Raw genomic sequence first — 18989 nt, 5'->3', positions numbered from 1 at the left:
AGTCTGGTGGTTAAAGTCTAGTGGTTAGAGCCTAGTGGTTAGAGTCTAGTGGTTAGAGTCTAGTGGTTAGAGTCTAGTGGTTAGAGCCTAGTGGTTAGAGTCTAGTGGTTAGAGTCTAGTGGTTAGAGTCTAGTGGTTAGAGTCTAGTGGTTAGAGTCTAGTGGTTAGAGTTTAGTGGTTAGAGTCTAGTGGTTAGAGTCTAGTGGTTAGAGTCTGATGGTTAGAGTCTGATGGTTAGAGTCTGATGGTTAGAGTCTAGTGGTTAGAGTCTAGTGGTTAGAGCCTAGTGGTTAGAGTCTAGTGGTTAGAGTCTAGTGGTTAGAGTCTAGTTGTTAGAGTGTTGGGCCAGTAACATGCAGGTAGTCTAGTGGTTAGAGTCTAGTGGTTAGAGTCTAGTGGTTAGAGTCTAGTGGTTAGAGCCTAGTGGTTAGAGCCTAGTGGTTCGAGTCTAGTGGTTAGAGTCTAGTGGTCAGTCTAGTGGTTAGAGTCTAGTGGTTAGAGCCTAGTGGTTAGAGTCTAGTGGTTAGAGTCTATTGGTTAGAGTCTAGTGGTTAGAGTCTAGTGGTTAGAGCCTAGTGGTTAGAGCCTAGTGGTTAGAGTCTAGTGGTTAGAGTGTTGGGCCAGTAACATGCAGGTAGTCTGGTGGTTAGAGTCTAGTGGTTAGAGCCTAGTGGTTAGAGTCTAGTGGTTAGAGTCTAGTGGTTAGAGTCTAGTGGTTAGAGTCTAGTGGTTAGAGTCTAGTGGTTAGAGTCTGATGGTTAGAGTCTGATGGTTAGAGTCTAGTGGTTAGAGTCTAGTGGTTAGAGTCTAGTGGTTAGAGTCTGATGGTTAGAGTCTAGTGGTTAGAGTCTAGTGGTTAGAGCCTAGTGGTTAGAGCCTAGTGGTTAGAGCCTAGTGGTTAGAGTCTAGTGGTTAGAGTCTAGTGGTTAGAGTCTAGTGGTTAGAGTCTAGTGGTTAGAGTCTAGTGGTTAGAGTCTAGTGGTTAGAGCGTAGTGGTTAGAGCGTAGTGGTTAGAGCCTAGTGGTCAGAGTCTAGTGGTCAGAGTCTAGTGGTCAGAGTCTAGTGGTTAGAGTCTAGTTGTTAGAGTCTAGCGGTTAGAGTCTAGCGGTTAGAGTCTAGCGGTTAGAGTCTAGCGGTTAGAGTCTAGTGGTTAGAGTCTAGTGGTCAGAGTCTAGTGGTTAGAGTGTTGGGCCAGTAACATGCAGGTAGTCTGGTGGTTAGAGTCTAGTGGTTAGAGCCTAGTGGTTAGAGTCTAGCTGTTAGAGTCTAGTGGTTAGAGCCTAGTGGTTAGAGTCTAGTGGTTAGAGTCTAGTGGTTAGAGTCTAGTGGTTAGAGTCTAGTGGTTAGAGTCTAGTGGTTAGAGTCTAGTTGTTAGAGTGTTGGGCCAGTAACATGCAGGTAGTCTAGTGGTTAGAGTCTGGTGGTTAGAGTCTAGTGGTTAGAGTCTAGTGGTTAGAGCCTAGTGGTTAGAGCCTATTGGTTAGAGTCTAGTGGTCAGAGTCTAGTGGTCAGAGTCTAGTGGTTAGAGTCTAGTGGTTAGAGTCTAGTGGTTAGAGTCTAGTGGTCAGAGTGTTGGGCCAGTAACATGCAGGTAGCCTAGTGGTTAGAGTCTAGTGGTTAGAGTCTAGTGGTCAGAGTCTAGTGGTTAGAGTCTAGTGGTTAGAGCCTAGTGGTTAGAGTCTAGTGGTTAGAGTCTAGTGGTTAGAGTCTAGTGGTTAGAGCCTAGTGGTTAGAGTCTTGTGGTTAGAGTCTAGTGGTTAGAGTCTGATGGTTAGAGTCTAGTGGTTAGAGTCTGATGGTTAGAGTCTAGTGGTTAGAGTCTGGTGGTTAGAGTCTAGTGGTTAGAGTCTAGTGGTTAGAGTCTAGTGGTTAGAGTCTAGTGGTTAGAGCCTAGTGGTTAGAGTCTAGTGGTTAGAGTCTAGTGGTTAGAGTCTAGTGGTTAGAGTCTAGTGGTTAGAGTCTAGTGGTTAGAGCGTAGTGGTTAGAGCGTAGTGGTTAGAGCCTAGTGGTCAGAGTCTAGTGGTCAGAGTCTAGTGGTCAGAGTCTAGTGGTTAGAGTCTAGTGGTTAGAGTCTAGCGGTTAGAGTCTAGCGGTTAGAGTCTAGCGGTTAGAGTCTAGCGGTTAGAGTCTAGTGGTTAGAGTCTAGTGGTCAGAGTCTAGTGGTTAGAGTGTTGGGCCAGTAACATGCAGGTAGTCTGGTGGTTAGAGTCTAGTGGTTAGAGCCTAGTGGTTAGAGTCTAGCTGTTAGAGTCTAGTGGTTAGAGCCTAGTGGTTAGAGTCTAGTGGTTAGAGTCTAGTGGTTAGAGTCTAGTGGTTAGAGTCTAGTGGTTAGAGTCTAGTGGTTAGAGTCTAGTTGTTAGAGTGTTGGGCCAGTAACATGCAGGTAGTCTAGTGGTTAGAGTCTGGTGGTTAGAGTCTAGTGGTTAGAGTCTAGTGGTTAGAGCCTAGTGGTTAGAGCCTATTGGTTAGAGTCTAGTGGTCAGAGTCTAGTGGTCAGAGTCTAGTGGTTAGAGTCTAGTGGTTAGAGTCTAGTGGTTAGAGTCTAGTGGTCAGAGTGTTGGGCCAGTAACATGCAGGTAGCCTAGTGGTTAGAGTCTAGTGGTTAGAGTCTAGTGGTCAGAGTCTAGTGGTTAGAGCCTAGTGGTTAGAGCCTAGTGGTTAGAGTCTAGTGGTTAGAGTCTAGTGGTTAGAGTCTAGTGGTTAGAGCCTAGTGGTTAGAGTCTTGTGGTTAGAGTCTAGTGGTTAGAGTCTGATGGTTAGAGTCTAGTGGTTAGAGTCTGATGGTTAGAGTCTAGTGGTTAGAGTCTGGTGGTTAGAGTCTAGTGGTTAGAGTCTAGTGGTTAGAGTCTAGTGGTTAGAGTCTAGTGGTTAGAGCCTAGTGGTTAGAGTCTGCCAACAACAACAAAATATAATCCAGTTCACTCTCACGTGTAGAATACACACGTGTACATGTGTGATTTTGGACAAATAAAAACACCTACGTTGTTATTATTATTGTTATTATTATTATGGTTATTGTTATTGTTATTGTTATTATTATTGTTATTGTTATTATTATTATTATTATTATTATTATTATTATTATTGTTATGGTTATTATTATTGTTATTATTATTATTGTTATTGTTATTGTTATTATTGTTATTGTTATTATTATTATTATTATTATTGTTATTATTAATATTATTGTTATTATTATTGTTATTGTTATTATTATTGTTATTATTATTATTATTATTATTATTGTTGTTGTTATTATTATTATTATTGTTATTATTGTTATTATTATTATTATTATTATTATTTTTGTTATTATTATTATTTTGTTATTAGTATTATTATTGTTATTGTTATTATTGTTATTATTATTGTTATTAATATTATTATTGTTATTATTATTGTTATTAATATTATTGTTGTTATTATTATTATTATTGTTATTATTGTTGTTATTATTATTATTATTGTTATTATTATTATTATTGTTATTATTATTATTGTTGTTATTATTATTATTGTTATTATTATTGTTATTATTATTCGTGGTACAAGGGATCACTGGTGTGGTTCTACGGACTATACTGATCCGCTGGTTTCCTGTTCTGTTTCTCAGCAGCTGTAGAGGTTTTAGCAGAGGGCTCCCGAGTCAGAGGGCTCCCGAGTCAGAGGGCTCCCGAGTCAGAGGGCTCCCGAGTCAGAGGGCTCCCGAGTCAGAGGGCTCCCGAGTCAGAGGGCTCCCGAGTGGCGCAGCGGTCTAAGGCACTGCATCTCAATGCAAGAGGCGTCACTACAGTCCCTGGTTAGAATCCAGGCTGCGTCACATCCGGCTGTGATTGGGAGTCCCGTAGGGCGGCGCACATTTGGCCCAGCATCGTCCGGGTTTGGCCCGGGGGGTAGGGCCGTCATTGTAAAACAGAATTTGTATTGAGCCGATCAGAGTTGTTATGTGAGAGCAGTTTACTTGACAGTGACAAGCAGAAGGAAGCGCTCTGGTATCACACATACTTTGTCCTGATAAGTTGGAATGCACTGTATCCTATAGTGAACAACAGCCCTGTGTACTGCTAACAGAGTGCTATCCAGTGTTGAAATACACTGAGTATACAAAACATTAAGAACACCTTCCTGATATTGAGTTGCACCCCCCCCCCATACACACTTTTGCCCTCAGAACAGCCTAAATTCTTCGGGGTATAGACCCTACAAGGTGTCGAAAGTGTTCCACAGGGATGTTGAGTCCAATGCTTCCCACAGTTGTGTCAAGTTGGCTGGATGTCCTTTGGGTGATGGACCATTCTGGATACACACAGGGAACTGAAACTGAGTGTGAAAGACCCAGCATCGTTGCAGTTCTTGACACAAACCGATGCGCCTGTCACCTACTACCATACCCCGTTCAAAGGCACTTAAATATTTTGTCTTGCCCCTTCACCCTCTGAATGACACACATACACAATCCATGTCTCAATTGTCTGGAGTCTTAAAATCTTTATTTTACCCGTCTCCGCCCCTTCATCTACACTGATTGAAGTGGATTTAACAAGTGACATCAACAAGGGATCATAGCTTTTACCTGGATTCACCTGGTCAGTCCCATGTGGAAAGAGCAGGTGTTCTTAATGTTTTGTCCACTCATGTCAATGTCTGTTAACCCAAGGCATGTTACACATTCAAGTGTACAAAATATCTAGGCTACTTTATAACTAGTATTTTCTGAATTATAACAAATTACTAGGCTACTATAGACTACCTTGACTAGCTTAATAATCACCCATGCAATTAGTTGTCCTGGCCATCGTTGTCATGCTTACAGTGTAACCCGGTATAGCCCAAGGCTGTGTGCATTGTAACGCAGTGCCAACATAGACAGGAGCTGATAAAGAGATGCCAGGATAAATTAGAGACTAGAGGCTCTGTCTATCTCTTGCATAGTGCACTAAATTTTTTTGACCGGAGCAAATTGACCGGAGCACTTTTGTCAAAAGTAGTGCACTACATAGGGAATATGGTGCCATAGGGCCCTGGTCTGAAGTAGTGCACTATATAGGCAATAGGGTGCCATAGGGCCCTGGTCTAAAGTAGTGCACTATGTAGGCAATAGGGTGCTATTTGGGGGAGAGACTGTAAGTATATACACACTAAAACGGCTAACTCCTCCACGCTATGATGTTAGCGCCTGACGGGCATTCTGAGGTGGCAGGCTAAGGGGCAGAACCTGTGCTGGTGCCGCGGGTGTAGGGGACAGGGCAGTGGCACTGGTAACCACACTACAGTGACCCGATGGGCGGAGTGGCAGAGCAGGATAGAAGGGCAGGACTGGCAGGGTGCGGTCTCGAGTGGCAACTGATCGCTTGGATCGCTCAAATCGCCCAATTTCAATTGAAAAAGCAACGCGGGAAGTATGCGCCACTGAGAAGCAACTTTTTTCGGAGTCCGGGACAAACGGACAAGAAGGACAAACGGCAGAACTAGCGGTGTTCCTCCTCGTTTGACATTGACAGCTCCTCGGTGGCAAACCACAGCGCCAAGAAGACAATCTGCGACCACTGTTCACAACAGAAGATCGACTTTGAACCTGTTTGTTTAAATAATCAGACTTTACAACTCCATGCCCATATCTATTGGGTCCCGACTGGAAGAAAGACGTTAAGGTTACGCGGCAGCGTTTGGACAACACCGGACGCGGCAGAGACATTGAACTTTTACCCCGCTGCTGGTATCATAAAACGCATTCGGCTAAAATTGTTGTATTTTTTGGGGGGGAGCTTTTATGGACAGTTGCTGTGCGCAAGTATGATGTCGTGGATTAGACCGATACAATATTAAAGATTCTGTCCTCTACCCCCCATCCCTTACCCCGTGGGGGGAACAAGAAGTATCCAGGGGGAGAGGGTAGCTTGAGACACAACGGCGACCTGTGCCACCTTCCCACTCCGCGTCGGAGTGCCCGGCCCGGCCGGTCTGGGCGGGATGCGTCGCTCCGTTCTTGTGGGCCTCTTCATGGGGTGCACCCTGCTGCTCGCACCTGTAACGGAGAGCTGTGGACCGGGGAGGGGATATGGCAAGAGACGTCCGCCGAAGAAGCTCACACCCCTCTCTTATAAGCAGTTCAGCCCCAACGTTGCCGAGAAAACACTGGGAGCCAGTGGCAAACACGAGGGGAAAATAACGAGAAATTCAGAACGGTTCAAAGAGCTCACTCCCAACTATAACCCTGATATTATATTTAAAGATGAGGAGAATACCGCTGCCGATCGACTTATGACCCAGGTGAGAAGCAGGAAATGGGGTTTTAAAACGTCATCTCATGTTTTTTTTTTATCCCACTTTGACAGCTGTAGCAAGGTGCCCCGATAAGTCCCATTCGACGCGCTGTTTATCGGTCGTTTTCAGAGCATCTGGTTTGGACTTTGTTAAATGTTTCAAAAACCATTACTTCAAACTTTATTGATTTTTTTTCTTCTTCAGCGCTTTCTCTCTCCCGTATGTTTTGGTTCAATTGATTTCTGTTGACCGTTCAAAATTAGACTAGCCTACACGTCAATTATGCAATAATAGGCTAGGCTATAACTAGTCTACCTCCTCTAAATGTAGGTTATATTGCAACACTGTAACTAACCATATTTTAGACTTTTAGGCGCGCTAACTTGTCTCCTGTTTGACAGCTAAATTAGACTACACATGCACGTGGACATCAGCAAAATACAAAATGACGCGAATTTATATGAATTGATAACCGGTTGAATTTTATAGATCCTAATATATATTTCACATCTATTTCAAAACGTTTGCGAATTAACCCTTCAAGTGCTCTCGTTATACATTTTGAACGGAGAGGGAAATTACGCACCTGCCATTACGCATGGATTATGTTTGAATAGTTTGCGGGTTTTATTTGCAGACTTGTTAAGCGAAACTTCTGATCTCTTCTAAAGACAAGACCATAAAGAAACACAAGACATATCATGTCAATAGTTATCTCTATTTTATTGGGAAGCAAACATACAGTAGCATAGCGCATCATGTGCAAAGAAGCGAAAACATGTTTATAACCTACATGTCTACGGCACTTGTGACAACAGCTCCAGTCAAATCAAATTGTATTTGTCACGTACACGTATTTAGCAGATGTTATTGCGGGTGTAGCGAAAAACTCAACAGCCTTTATGTGTTTAGGATATATAGTCTTTTGTATTTAGTTGTTTCCCTGAGAGATTTTCATTCATCGTTGTATTACATTTAATGTATATATTTCATTATATATAATTTTGTTATAATTTATATAATTTAATTTGTTCTTCCTCTACTATGTAGTGTTTTCTCAGGTCTTTTATATTGTAATTAGTTCATATTTATGCCTACAGGCTTAGTCTTACCAATGCTTACATGTTATTGTTCTACATATTTTTGTTCTGTGTAAATGTTCATTTCTATGCTATCATTTTCTATCTGTGTTTTTCTCTGTCATAACCATCATGTCTGTTTGTTATCATCTTGTTCTTCTGTGGTTCCATGACAACCATTGTCTCTTACTCTAATATTCTATTATGTTAGTCATCCCTCTCTCTCCTCTCTCTCCTCTCTCTTCCCCAGTGTTGTTAGTCATCCATCTCTCTCCTCTCTCTCCTCTCTATCCTCTCTCTCCTCTCTCTTCCCCAGTGTTGTTAGTCATCCCTCTCTCTCCTCTTTCTCCTCTCTCTTCCCCAGCGTTTATTAGTCATCCCTCTCTCGCCTCTCTCTCCCCCAGCGTTGTTAGTCATCCCTCTCTCTCCTCTCTCTCCTCTCTCTCTCTTCCCAAGCGTTTATTAGTCATCCCTCTCTCTCCTCTCTCTCCCCCAGCGTTGTTACTCATCCCTCTCTCTCCTCTCTCTCCTCTCTCTCTCTTCCCAAGCGTTTATTAGTCATCCCTCTCTCTCCTCTCTCTCCCCCAGCGTTGTTAGTCATCCCTCTCTCTCCTCTCTCTCATCTCTCTCCTCTCTCTCCTCTCTCTTCCCCAGTGTTGTTAGTCATCCCTCTCTCTCCTCTCTCTCCTCTCTCTCTCTCCCCCAGCGTTGTTAGTCATCCCTCTCTCTCCTCTCTCTTCCCCAGCGTTGTTAGTCATCCCTCTCTCTCCTCTCTCTCCCCCAGCGTTGTTAGTCATCCCTCTCTCTCCTCTCCTCTCTCTTCCCAAGCGTTTATTAGTCATCCCTCTCTCTCCTCTCTCTCTCTTCCCCAACGTGTATTAGTCATCCCTCTCTCTCCTCTCTCTCCTCTCGCTCTCTTCCACAGCATTTATTAGTCATCCCTCTCTCTCCTCTCTCTCCTCTCTCTCCCCCAGCGTTGTTACTCATCCCTCTCTCTCCTCTCTCTCCTCTCTCTCTCTCCCCCAGCATTGTTAGTCATCCCTCTCTCTCCTCTCTCTTCCCCAGTGTTGTTAGTCATCCCTCTCTCTCCTCTCTCTCCTCTCTCTCCTCTCTCTCTCCCCCAGCGTTGTTAGTCATCCCTCTCTCTCCTCTCTCTCATCTCTCTCCTCTCTCTCCTCTCTCTTCCCCAGTGTTGTTAGTCATCCCTCTCTCTCCTCTCTCTCCTCTCTCTCTCTCCCCCAGCGTTGTTAGTCATCCCTCTCTCTCCTCTCTCTTCCCCAGCGTTGTTAGTCATCCCTCTCTCTCCTCTCTCTCCCCCAGCGTTGTTAGTCATCCCTCTCTCTCCTCTCTCTCCCCCAGTGTTGTTAGTCATCCCTCTCTCTCATCTCTCTCATCTCTCTCCTCTCTCTCCCCCAGCGTTGTTAGTCATCCCTCTCTCTCCTCTCTCTCCCCCAGCATTGTTAGTCATCCCTCTCTCTCCTCTCTCTCCTCTCTCTCCCCCAGCGTTGTAAAGACAAGCTGAACTCCCTGGCCATCTCTGTGATGAACATGTGGCCTGGGGTGACGCTGAGAGTGACAGAAGGCTGGGACGAGGACGGGCACCACTCAGAGGATTCCCTCCATTACGAGGGAAGAGCGGTGGACATCACCACGTCTGACCGGGACAGGAACAAATACGCCATGCTGGCTCGCCTGGCCGTGGAGGCCGGCTTCGACTGGGTCTATTACGAGTCCAAGGCCCACGTGCACTGCAGTGTCAAATCAGGTAGGGTGATGGGATGACACACACAGAACGCAGCCCTGTTTCATATAAGTGAGCCACCTTGCGTGGCAACATGCAGTACATGTGATTAAAGTCTCAGACCGCTCTGGCTCGTTTAGAGATGGTTTCTGTCTGTTGGTGAGAGACTAGAATTCGGCAGGTGACAGTGGTTGAGAGGTTGTAGAGCCCACCACCACCGTTATAGCCCATCAGTGTCAGGGGAGGACAGGAGTCTGCAGGGGAAAGGGGTTAAGGGTTAGGTAGGATCTGGACCAGGGGTTCTGGGGTAGTAGTGTTTCACAGAACCCTCTTCGAAAAAAGGGTTCCAAAAGAGTTCTTCTGCTGCCTTTTTGGTTCCAGGTTGAACCCTTTTTGGTTCCAGGTAGAACCCTTTTTGGTTCCAGGTAGAACCCTTTTTGGTTCCAGGTAGAAGCCTTTTTGGTTCCAGGTAGAACCCGTTTTGGTTCCAGGTAGAAGCCTTTTTGGTTCCAGGTTGAACCATTTTTGGTTCCAGGTAGAACCCTTTTTGGTTCCAGGTAGAATCCTTTTGGTTCCAGGTAGAACCCTTTTTGGTTCCAGATAGAACCCTTTTTGGTTCCAGGTAGAACCCTTTTTGGTTCCAGGTAGAACCCTTTTTGGTTCCAGGTAGAACCCTTTTTGGTTCCAGATAGAACCCTTTTTGGTTCCAGGTAGAACCCTTTTTGGTTCCAGGTAGAACCCTCTTTAGAAAGCAAGGGCTGGAACTGAAATAATTTCCCAATCGTTTCGTTCTGAACAGAGCCATTATTTTTTTCATTCCAACCATCAAAATAAAGTTCTAAACCGGTTTGAACCCAAAAAGTAACGGTTTATATTGCTCCTTTCTGTTCTTTTGTTAAATCTCTGACCTTTTTGACATTTGTGACCCGTTTCAGGAAACTAGGCGTATATTGCGGGTCACTACTTCACAGGAGAACCGTTTGAACGTAAACTTTTATTTATTTATCAAAATGCGTTTTTTGGGGGGGCAGAAATGCCTTCTGGGACATGTAAACTTTCATGTGCCTGAATAACAAACGTGTATGCCATGTGTAAATACGAATAAAATTGTTAAATTACGAGTCTAATTGGTTTAGCCACAGAAATAGTTAACAACCTTCCCGCTAGCCATGATTGGCTGAGATAATGAGTGGGCTGGACATGCCGAGAGATGATTTTGGATTGGTCTGCCATACAGCACGAGTCTGTCTATTTGAGCTGGTCAGTATGTCGGGTAATCCTGTCTAACGTGGCATTTAAAAAAAAAGTATCATGTAGTAAAACGGCGTCAGTGTTGCTCTCCACTTCCTGGAGGACCGAGTTTTGAAATCAGTGGAATTAGAGTATGATAACTAAGGAGATGGAGAAAACACCTGTCTCCGGATTACATCTTCAAACTAAGGGCAACCGTGGCAAACGGGTAAGATAGTCTAGCTAGTAACATTTTCAGATGTTGGTTAGCTACAGTACCTGCAGATTCATGCAGGGTAGTAAACGTCATGAGTCGGGATTATGGTTCATTGTTTAGCTAGCTAGCTACATGTCTAAACAAAAGACTCCGCTATGCAAGTAACCATTTCAATAGAATGTCAACTGTTGATAGACGTTTGTTTGCAGATTAAATGTAGATGTTTTTGTCACTGGCCTTTACACAATACAATACAATACCTTTACACAATACAATACAATACCGTTACACAATACAATACAATACCTTTACACAATACAATACAATACCTTTACACAATACAATACAATACCTTTACACAATACAATACAATACCGTTACACAATACAATACAATACCTTTACACAATACAATACAATACCTTTACACAATACAATACAATACCTTTACACAATACAATACAATACCTTTACACAATACAATACAATACCTTTACACAATACAATACAATACCTTTACACAATACAATACAATACCTTTACACAATACAATACAATACCTTTACACAATACAATACAATACCTTTACACAATACAATACAATACCTTTACACAATACAATACAATACCGTTACACAATACAATACAATACCTTTACACAATACAATACAATACCTTTACACAATACAATACAATACCGTTACACAATACAATACAATACCGTTACACAATACAATACAATACCGTTACACAATACAATACAATACCTTTACACAATACAATACAATACCTTTACACAATACAATACAATACCGTTACACAATACAATACAATACCTTTACACAATACAATACAATACCTTTACACAATACAATACAATACCTTTACACAATACAATACAATACCTTTACACAATACAATACAATACCTTTACACAATACAATACAATACCTTTACACAATACAATACAATACCTTTACACAATACAATACAATACCTTTACACAATACAATACAATACCTTTACACAATACAATACAATACCTTTACACAATACAATACAATACCTTTACACAATACAATACAATACCTTTACACAATACAATACAATACCTTTACACAATACAATACAATACCTTTACACAATACAATACAATACCTTTACACAATACAATACAATACCTTTACACAATACAATACAATACCTTTACACAATACAATACAATACCTTTACACAATACAATACAATACCTTTACACAATACAATACAATACCTTTACACAATACAATACAATACCTTTACACAATACAATACAATACCTTTACACAATACAATACAATACCTTTACACAATACAATACAATACCTTTACACAATACAATACAATACCTTTACACAATACAATACAATACCTTTACACAATACAATACAATACCTTTACACAATACAATACAATACCGTTACACAATACAATACAATACCGTTACACAATACAATACAATACCTTTACACAATACAATACAATACCTTTACACAATACAATACAATACCTTTACACAATACAATACAATACCTTTACACAATACAATACAATACCTTTACACAATACAATACAATACCTTTACACAATACAATACAATACCTTTACACAATACAATACAATACCTTTACACAATACAATACAATACCTTTACACAATACAATACAATACCTTTACACAATACAATACAATACCTTTACACAATACAATACAATACCTTTACACAATACAATACAATACCTTTACACAATACAATACAATACCTTTACACAATACAATACAATACCTTTACACAATACAATACAATACCTTTACACAATACAATACAATACCTTTACACAATACAATACAATACCTTTACACAATACAATACAATACCTTTACACAATACAATACCTTTACACAATACAATACAATACCTTTACACAATACAATACAATACCTTTACACAATACAATACAATACCTTTACACAATACAATACAATACCTTTACACAATACAATACAATACCTTTACACAATACAATACAATACCTTTACACAATACAATACAATACCGTTACACAATACAATACAATACCTTTACACAATACAATACAATACCTTTACACAATACAATACAATACCTTTACACAATACAATACAATACCTTTACACAATACAATACAATACCGTTACACAATACAATACAATACCTTTACACAATACAATACAATACCTTTACACAATACAATACAATACCTTTACACAATACAATACAATACCTTTACACAATACAATACAATACCTTTACACAATACAATACAATACCTTTACACAATACAATACAATACCTTTACACAATACAATACAATACCTTTACACAATACAATACAATACCTTTACACAATACAATACAATACCTTTACACAATACAATACAATACCTTTACACAATACAATACAATACCTTTACACAATACAATACAATACCTTTACACAATACAATACAATACCTTTACACAATACAATACAATACCTTTACACAATACAATACAATACCTTTACACAATACAATACAATACCTTTACACAATACAATACAATACCTTTACACAATACAATACAATACCTTTACACAATACAATACAATACCTTTACACAATACAATACAATACCTTTACACAATACAATACAATACCTTTAGACAATACCCCATAATGTCGGGGGAAAAAAGCAGACAATCGATATCCCTTTGAGCATGGTGAAGTTATTAATTACACTTTGGATGGTATATCAATACGCCCAGTCACTACAAAGATACAGGCGTCCTTCCTAACTCAGTTGCCGGAGAGGGATTTCACCATGAGGCCAATGGTGACTTTAAAACAGTTACAGAGTTTAATGGCTGTGATAGGAGAACACTGAGGATGGATCAACAACATTGTAGTTACTCCACAAAACTAACCTAATTGACAGAGCGAAAAGGAGTAGAGAATAAAATATATTCCAATACATGCATCCTGTTTGCAACAAGACACTAAAGTAATATTGCCAAAAATTTGGCAAAGTGTTATGTTTGGGGCAAATCCAATACAACACATGACTGAGTACCACTCTTCATATTGTCAAGCATAGTGGTGGCTGCATCATGTTATGGGTATGCTTGTTATCGTTAAGGACTAGGGAGTTTTTCAGGATAAAAAATAAACCTAATGGAGCTAAGCACAAGCAAAATCCTAGAGGAAAACCTGGTTCAGTCTGCTTTCCACCAGACACTGGGAGTTTAATTCATCTTTCAGCAGGACAATAACTTAAAACACAAAGCCAAATCTACACTGGCACTGCCGAGTTACAGTTTTGACTTAAATCTACTTGTAAATCTATGGCAAGACCTGAAAATGGTTGTCTAGCAATGAAACACAACCAATTTGACAGAGCTTGAAGAGTTTTGAAAAGAAAAATGGGCAAATATTGCACAATTCAGATGTGGAAAGATCTTGGAGACTTAACCAGAAAGACTCTCAGCTGTAATCGCTGCCAAAGGGGATTCTAACATGATCTAATCAAGGTAAGTCTACAAAGTATTGACTCAGTGGTGTAAATACTTATGGAAATTAGATTTGTTTTACATTTCTAAAATTACTAAATATGTTTTCTTTCACTTTGTCATTATGGGATATTGTGTGTAGATGGGTGAGAGAAAACATATATTTAATCAATTTTTAATTCAGGCTGTAAAACAACAAAATGGGGAATAAGTCAAAGGGGTATGAATACTTTCTGAAAGCACTGTATGCCGACAGAGGAGCGCCTTCTATGAAGGAACTATGAATATCTGTGAACTTCCCTGCAAATAGTCTGGGTAGCCATTTGATTAGCTGTTCAGGAGTCTTATGGCTTGGGGGTAGAAGCTGTTTAGGAGCCTCTTGGACCTAGACTTGGCGCTCCGGTACCGCTTGCCGTTCGGTAGCAGAGAGAACAATCTATGACTAGGGTGGCTGGAGTCTTTGACAATTTTTAGGGCCTTCCTCCGACACCGCCTGGTGTAGAGATCCTGGATGGCAGGAAGCTTGGCCCCAGTGATGTACTGGGCCGTACACATTACCCTCTGTAGTGCCTTGCGGTCGGAGGCCGAGCAGTTGCCGTACCAGGCAGTGATGCAACCCGTCAGGATGCTCTCGATGGTGCAGCTGTAGAACCTTTTGAGGATCTTAGGACCCATACCAAATCTTTTCAGTCTCCTGAGGGGAAATAGTTTTATGTCGTGCTCTCTTCACAGAGAAAGAAGACGGTGATTGAGATGTGTAGAACCCAGGGTACAACAGCATGTCGTCCTCGTAACTGTGGATCTAACATAGCGATCATAACTGTTGACATTATCAACGGCGTGAGTTTTCAGACGTGGAAATGTGAAGAGGACATTGGGACTCGGGTGTGTGGTTTGCTTGTATGACATCAAAGCTGTGTTTATTATAATCCTCAACGTCTCATCTTTAAACTTCTTTCAAGATATTAAACCATTCCCCTCACTCAGACAACAACAAATGCTCAAAAGTTGCCCAAATAGATGGAGGGATGGGGTTATCTTGTCAAGTTTATAACATCTGTCAGAGAAGTCAGTCTGTAGAGGATCTGTGATCTGTAGAGAATCCTAGAAGATACACGCGAATCAGGATTTTCTCTGAGATGATAATTGTGGCGAGTGAGATGTGTACACTACTCTCTAAAGTATTTTTGTTTGTCTGTGTGGATTGTCTTGTTTTCACAAAGCTCTTATTACGTTTGAACCGGAGTAGTTGTCTGAAGCAGTTTTACAGTAGTGTTAGCAGAGGGAGAGGACCCACTCTAAGAGCCCGGTGACAGTTAACTGATTAACTTCCTCCGTTTGTTTCCCCCCGCCGCCCTTTGTCGTATTTTCTCTCAGTCCCCCGTGATCTCCCTGGTCTCCCTGTTCACCTTTCTCAGATATCTAATCTAATCGAGTCTTATCACTTGGCCTTGGTACTTAACCATTCCCAAATATTTGTGTTTGGACCCGGTGGAGACTTGAGACTGCCATTCGAGTGTCTTAGGTTGCATGCCAAATGGTATTCCCTACATAGTGCACTACTTTTGTCCCTGATCTGTGTAGAGAATAGGGTGCCACTTGGAATGCCGCCTTTTACCTGTTCTCAGACTGTGCTTTCTGACTCATTTCAGTGGAAGTTGAGATTGAATCATTGGGTTACTCATTAGCTGGTAATGCATTTGCCTTGAATGTTGAGCAAAGTTAAAGTTGAAAAGGAGAGATAGGTTGTCAATGTTTCAATGGAAGGTTGTGTTTAAATGAAGAGTGTGTGTGTGTGTGTGTGTGTGTGTGTGTGTGTGTGTGTGTGTGTGTGTGTGTGTGTGTGTGTGTGTGTGTGTGTGTGTGTGTGTGTGTGTGTGTGTGTGTGTGTGTGTGTGTGTGTGTGTGTGTGTGTGTGTGTGTGTGTGTGTGTGTGTGCCTGCCTGCCTGCCTGCCTGCCTGAGTGGGTGTGTATTGACAGAGACCCCTGCAAGTCTTCAAAAGCTATAATGTTGACCTAAATCGAAAGGTCTTGGTGTTTCCTTAAATGTTAAACACAAAACTGTCATGGAATGTACGTGTTGGGCCTTTCAAATGTGGGATTTGAACTAAGGTATCATGGACCATTTGAAATAAGGTATCATGGACCATTTGAAATAAGGTATCATGGACCATTTGAACTAAGGTATCATAGACCATTTGAACTAAGGTACCATAGACCATTTGAACTAAGGTATCATAGACCATTTGAACTAAGGTACCATAGACCATTTGAACTAAGGTATCATGGACCATTTGAACTAAGGTATCATACACCATTTGAACTAAGGTATCATACACCATTTGAACTAAGGTATCATGGACCATTTGAACTAAGGTATCATGGACCATTTGAACTAAGGTATCATAGACCATTTGAACTAAGGTATCATAGACCATTTGAACTAAGGTATCATGGACCATTTGAACTAAGGCATCATAGACCAGACCACTGGCCATGTGATAGAACCTCTTTACCTTCAGTTCTTGTGTCAAAGTCTACAGTTCTTAATAACGGAGTCCTCAATACGTCTCTCTCTCTCTCTCTCTCTCTCTCTCTCTGTCTCTCTGTCTCTCTCTCTCTCTCTCTCTCTCTCTCTCTCTCTCTCTCTCTCTCTCTCTCTCTCTCTCTCTCTCTCTCTCTCTCTCTCTCTCTCTCTCTCTCTCTCTCTCTCTCTCTCTCTCTATCTCTCTCTCTCTCTCTCTCTCTCTGTCTATCTGTCTCTCTGTCTCTCTCTCTGTCTCTGTCTCTGTCTCTGTCTCTGTCTCTGTCTCGCTCTCTCTCTGGCTCTCTCTCTCTCTGGCTCTCTCTCTCTCTCTCTCTCTCTCTCTCTCTCTCTCTCTCTCTCTCTCTCTCTCTCTCTGTCTATCTGGCTCTCTGTCTCTCTCTGTCTCTCTCTCTGTCTCTGTCTCTGTCTCGCTCTCTCTCTGGCTCTCTCTCTGTCTCTCTCTCTCTGTCTCTCTCTCTCTCTCTGTCTCTCTCTCTCTCTCTCTCTCTCTCTCTCTCTCTCTCTCTCTCTCTCTCTCTCTCTCTCTCTCTCTCTCTCTCTCTCTCTCTCTCTCTCTCTCTCTCTCTCTCTCTCTCTCTCTCAGAGCACTCAGTAGCAGCTAAGACCGGGGGTTGTTTCCCGGGTCGTTCTCTGGTGACACTGGAAGACGGGAGCAGCAGGGCGGTTCAGGACCTCCAGCCAGGTGACCGTGTCCTGGCCTCCTCAGGAGCTGGTGAGAGTGGAGGAGAGCTTGTCTACAGTGAGTTCCTCACCTTCCTGGACCACGAGCCTACAGCGAGGAAACAGTTCTACGTGTTGGGAACAGAGACGGGAGCAAACCTGACCCTCACTGCAGCTCATCTTGTGTTCGTGACCGAGAGGAACTGTTCAGTGGGGGAATCGTCCAAGGGGGCTGTCATGCGGACTATGTACGCCAGCGACGTACGGCCAGGGCAGTGTGTGCTGACTGCAAGGGGAGCAGGGGTAGACAAGGGACCACAAGCCCACCTCTCCCCAGTCGCCTGGATCCATATCCAGGTGGACACCGGGGCCTTCGCCCCCCTGACAGGCCACGGCTCATTGGTGGTGGACGGCGTTCTAGCCTCGTGCTACGCTGCTATGGACCAGCACCACCTAGCCCACTGGGCCTTTGGTCCCCTACGCCTGCTGTACAGCTGGACTGGGCTAGGGACTATGCAAGGAGACGGACTACACTGGTACTCACAGGTCCTGCATTGGATAGGAAAATTCTTACTGGACCCTGGACACTTCCACCCCTGGGGGGTGGTCACGCATGATGTGCAGAGATAGAGAGAGAGAACAGAGAGACAGGGTAGAGAACAGAGAGTACAGAGAGAACAGAGAGACATGGTAGACAACAGAGAAACGGTAGAGAACAGAGAGAACAGAGAGACAGGGTAGAGAACAGAGAGACAGGGTAGAGAACAGAGAGAACAGAGAGACAGGGTAGAGAACAGAGAGAACAGAGAGAACAGACAGACAGTGTAGACAACAGAGAGACGGTAGAGAACAGAGAGAACAGAGAGACATGGTAGACAACAGAGAGACAGGGTAGAGAACAGAGAGAACAGAGAGACAGGGTAGAGAACAGAGAGAACAGAGAGAACAGACAGACAGTGTAGACAACAGAGAGACGGTAGAGAACAGAGAGAACAGAGAGACATGGTAGACAACAGAGAGACAGGGTAGAGAACAGAGAGAACAGAGAGACAGGGTAGAGAACAGAGAGAACAGAGAGAACAGACAGACAGTGTAGACAACAGAGAGACGGTAGAGAACAGAGAGAACAGAGAGACATGGTAGACAACAGAGAGAACAGAGAGAACAGAGAGACAGGGTAGAGAACAGAGAGACGGTATAGACAGGGTAGAGAACAGAGAGACGGTATAGACAGGGTAGAGAACAGAGAGAACAGAGAGACGGTAGAGAACAGAGAGAACAGAGAGAACAGAGAGAGTGAATACAAGTCTGTATATAAAAAGGTGTAATAAAAAGTTGCGGAAGCCCATAACAGATTACTGTAGCATCTTCCTAACGCTTTGCACAGATTTATGCATTACAGTCCAGGGAGAAACCTTAGACTCAATTATCCTTATTGAATTGAAGCTTTTCCGACCATATGCCTTCCTTTCCTCAGGACCACACTGGTCCTAGACACACAACACTGAAATATGAACACATACACACACTGCATACACACACTGCATACACACACTGCATACAGACACTACATACACACACTGCATACACACACTGCATACAGACACTACATACACACACTGCATACACACACTGCATACACACACTGCATACAGACACTGCATACACACACTGCATACACACA

At 42.3% G+C, this 18989-nt stretch overlaps 1 protein-coding gene across 1 annotated transcript; it reads left to right on the top strand.

Annotated features, from left to right (window-relative positions):
* Nucleotides 1–5891: 5891 nt before the first annotated feature.
* Nucleotides 5892–18652, top strand: LOC139546227 (indian hedgehog B protein-like). The gene is made up of 3 exons (XM_071354358.1): nucleotides 5892–6270; nucleotides 8847–9108; nucleotides 17229–18652. Exons 1-3 carry the CDS (start codon nucleotides 5971–5973, stop codon nucleotides 17933–17935), a joined length of 1269 nt encoding a protein of 422 aa, XP_071210459.1. The 5' UTR covers nucleotides 5892–5970; the 3' UTR covers nucleotides 17936–18652.
* The last annotated feature ends 337 nt before the right edge of the window (nucleotides 18653–18989 follow it).

This window comes from Salvelinus alpinus, chromosome 20, assembly GCF_045679555.1.
Source record: "Salvelinus alpinus chromosome 20, SLU_Salpinus.1, whole genome shotgun sequence".
In the NCBI taxonomy this organism is placed as follows: domain Eukaryota; kingdom Metazoa; phylum Chordata; class Actinopteri; order Salmoniformes; family Salmonidae; genus Salvelinus; species Salvelinus alpinus.
Note: the sequence above shows the minus strand (reverse complement) of the source record. Positions and strands in the feature narration are given on the sequence as shown.

Excerpts from the sequence above, each read along its gene's own strand:
- LOC139546227 (XM_071354358.1), top strand. The coding sequence starts at position 5,971 with ATGCGTCGCTCCGTTCTTGTGGGCCTCTTCATGGGGTGCACCCTGCTG. Across the intron at positions 6,271-8,846 it reads CCGATCGACTTATGACCCAG|CGTTGTAAAGACAAGCTGAA; the intron begins GTGAGAAGCAGG and ends TCTCTCCCCCAG. Across the intron at positions 9,109-17,228 it reads GCACTGCAGTGTCAAATCAG|AGCACTCAGTAGCAGCTAAG; the intron begins GTAGGGTGATGG and ends TCTCTCTCTCAG.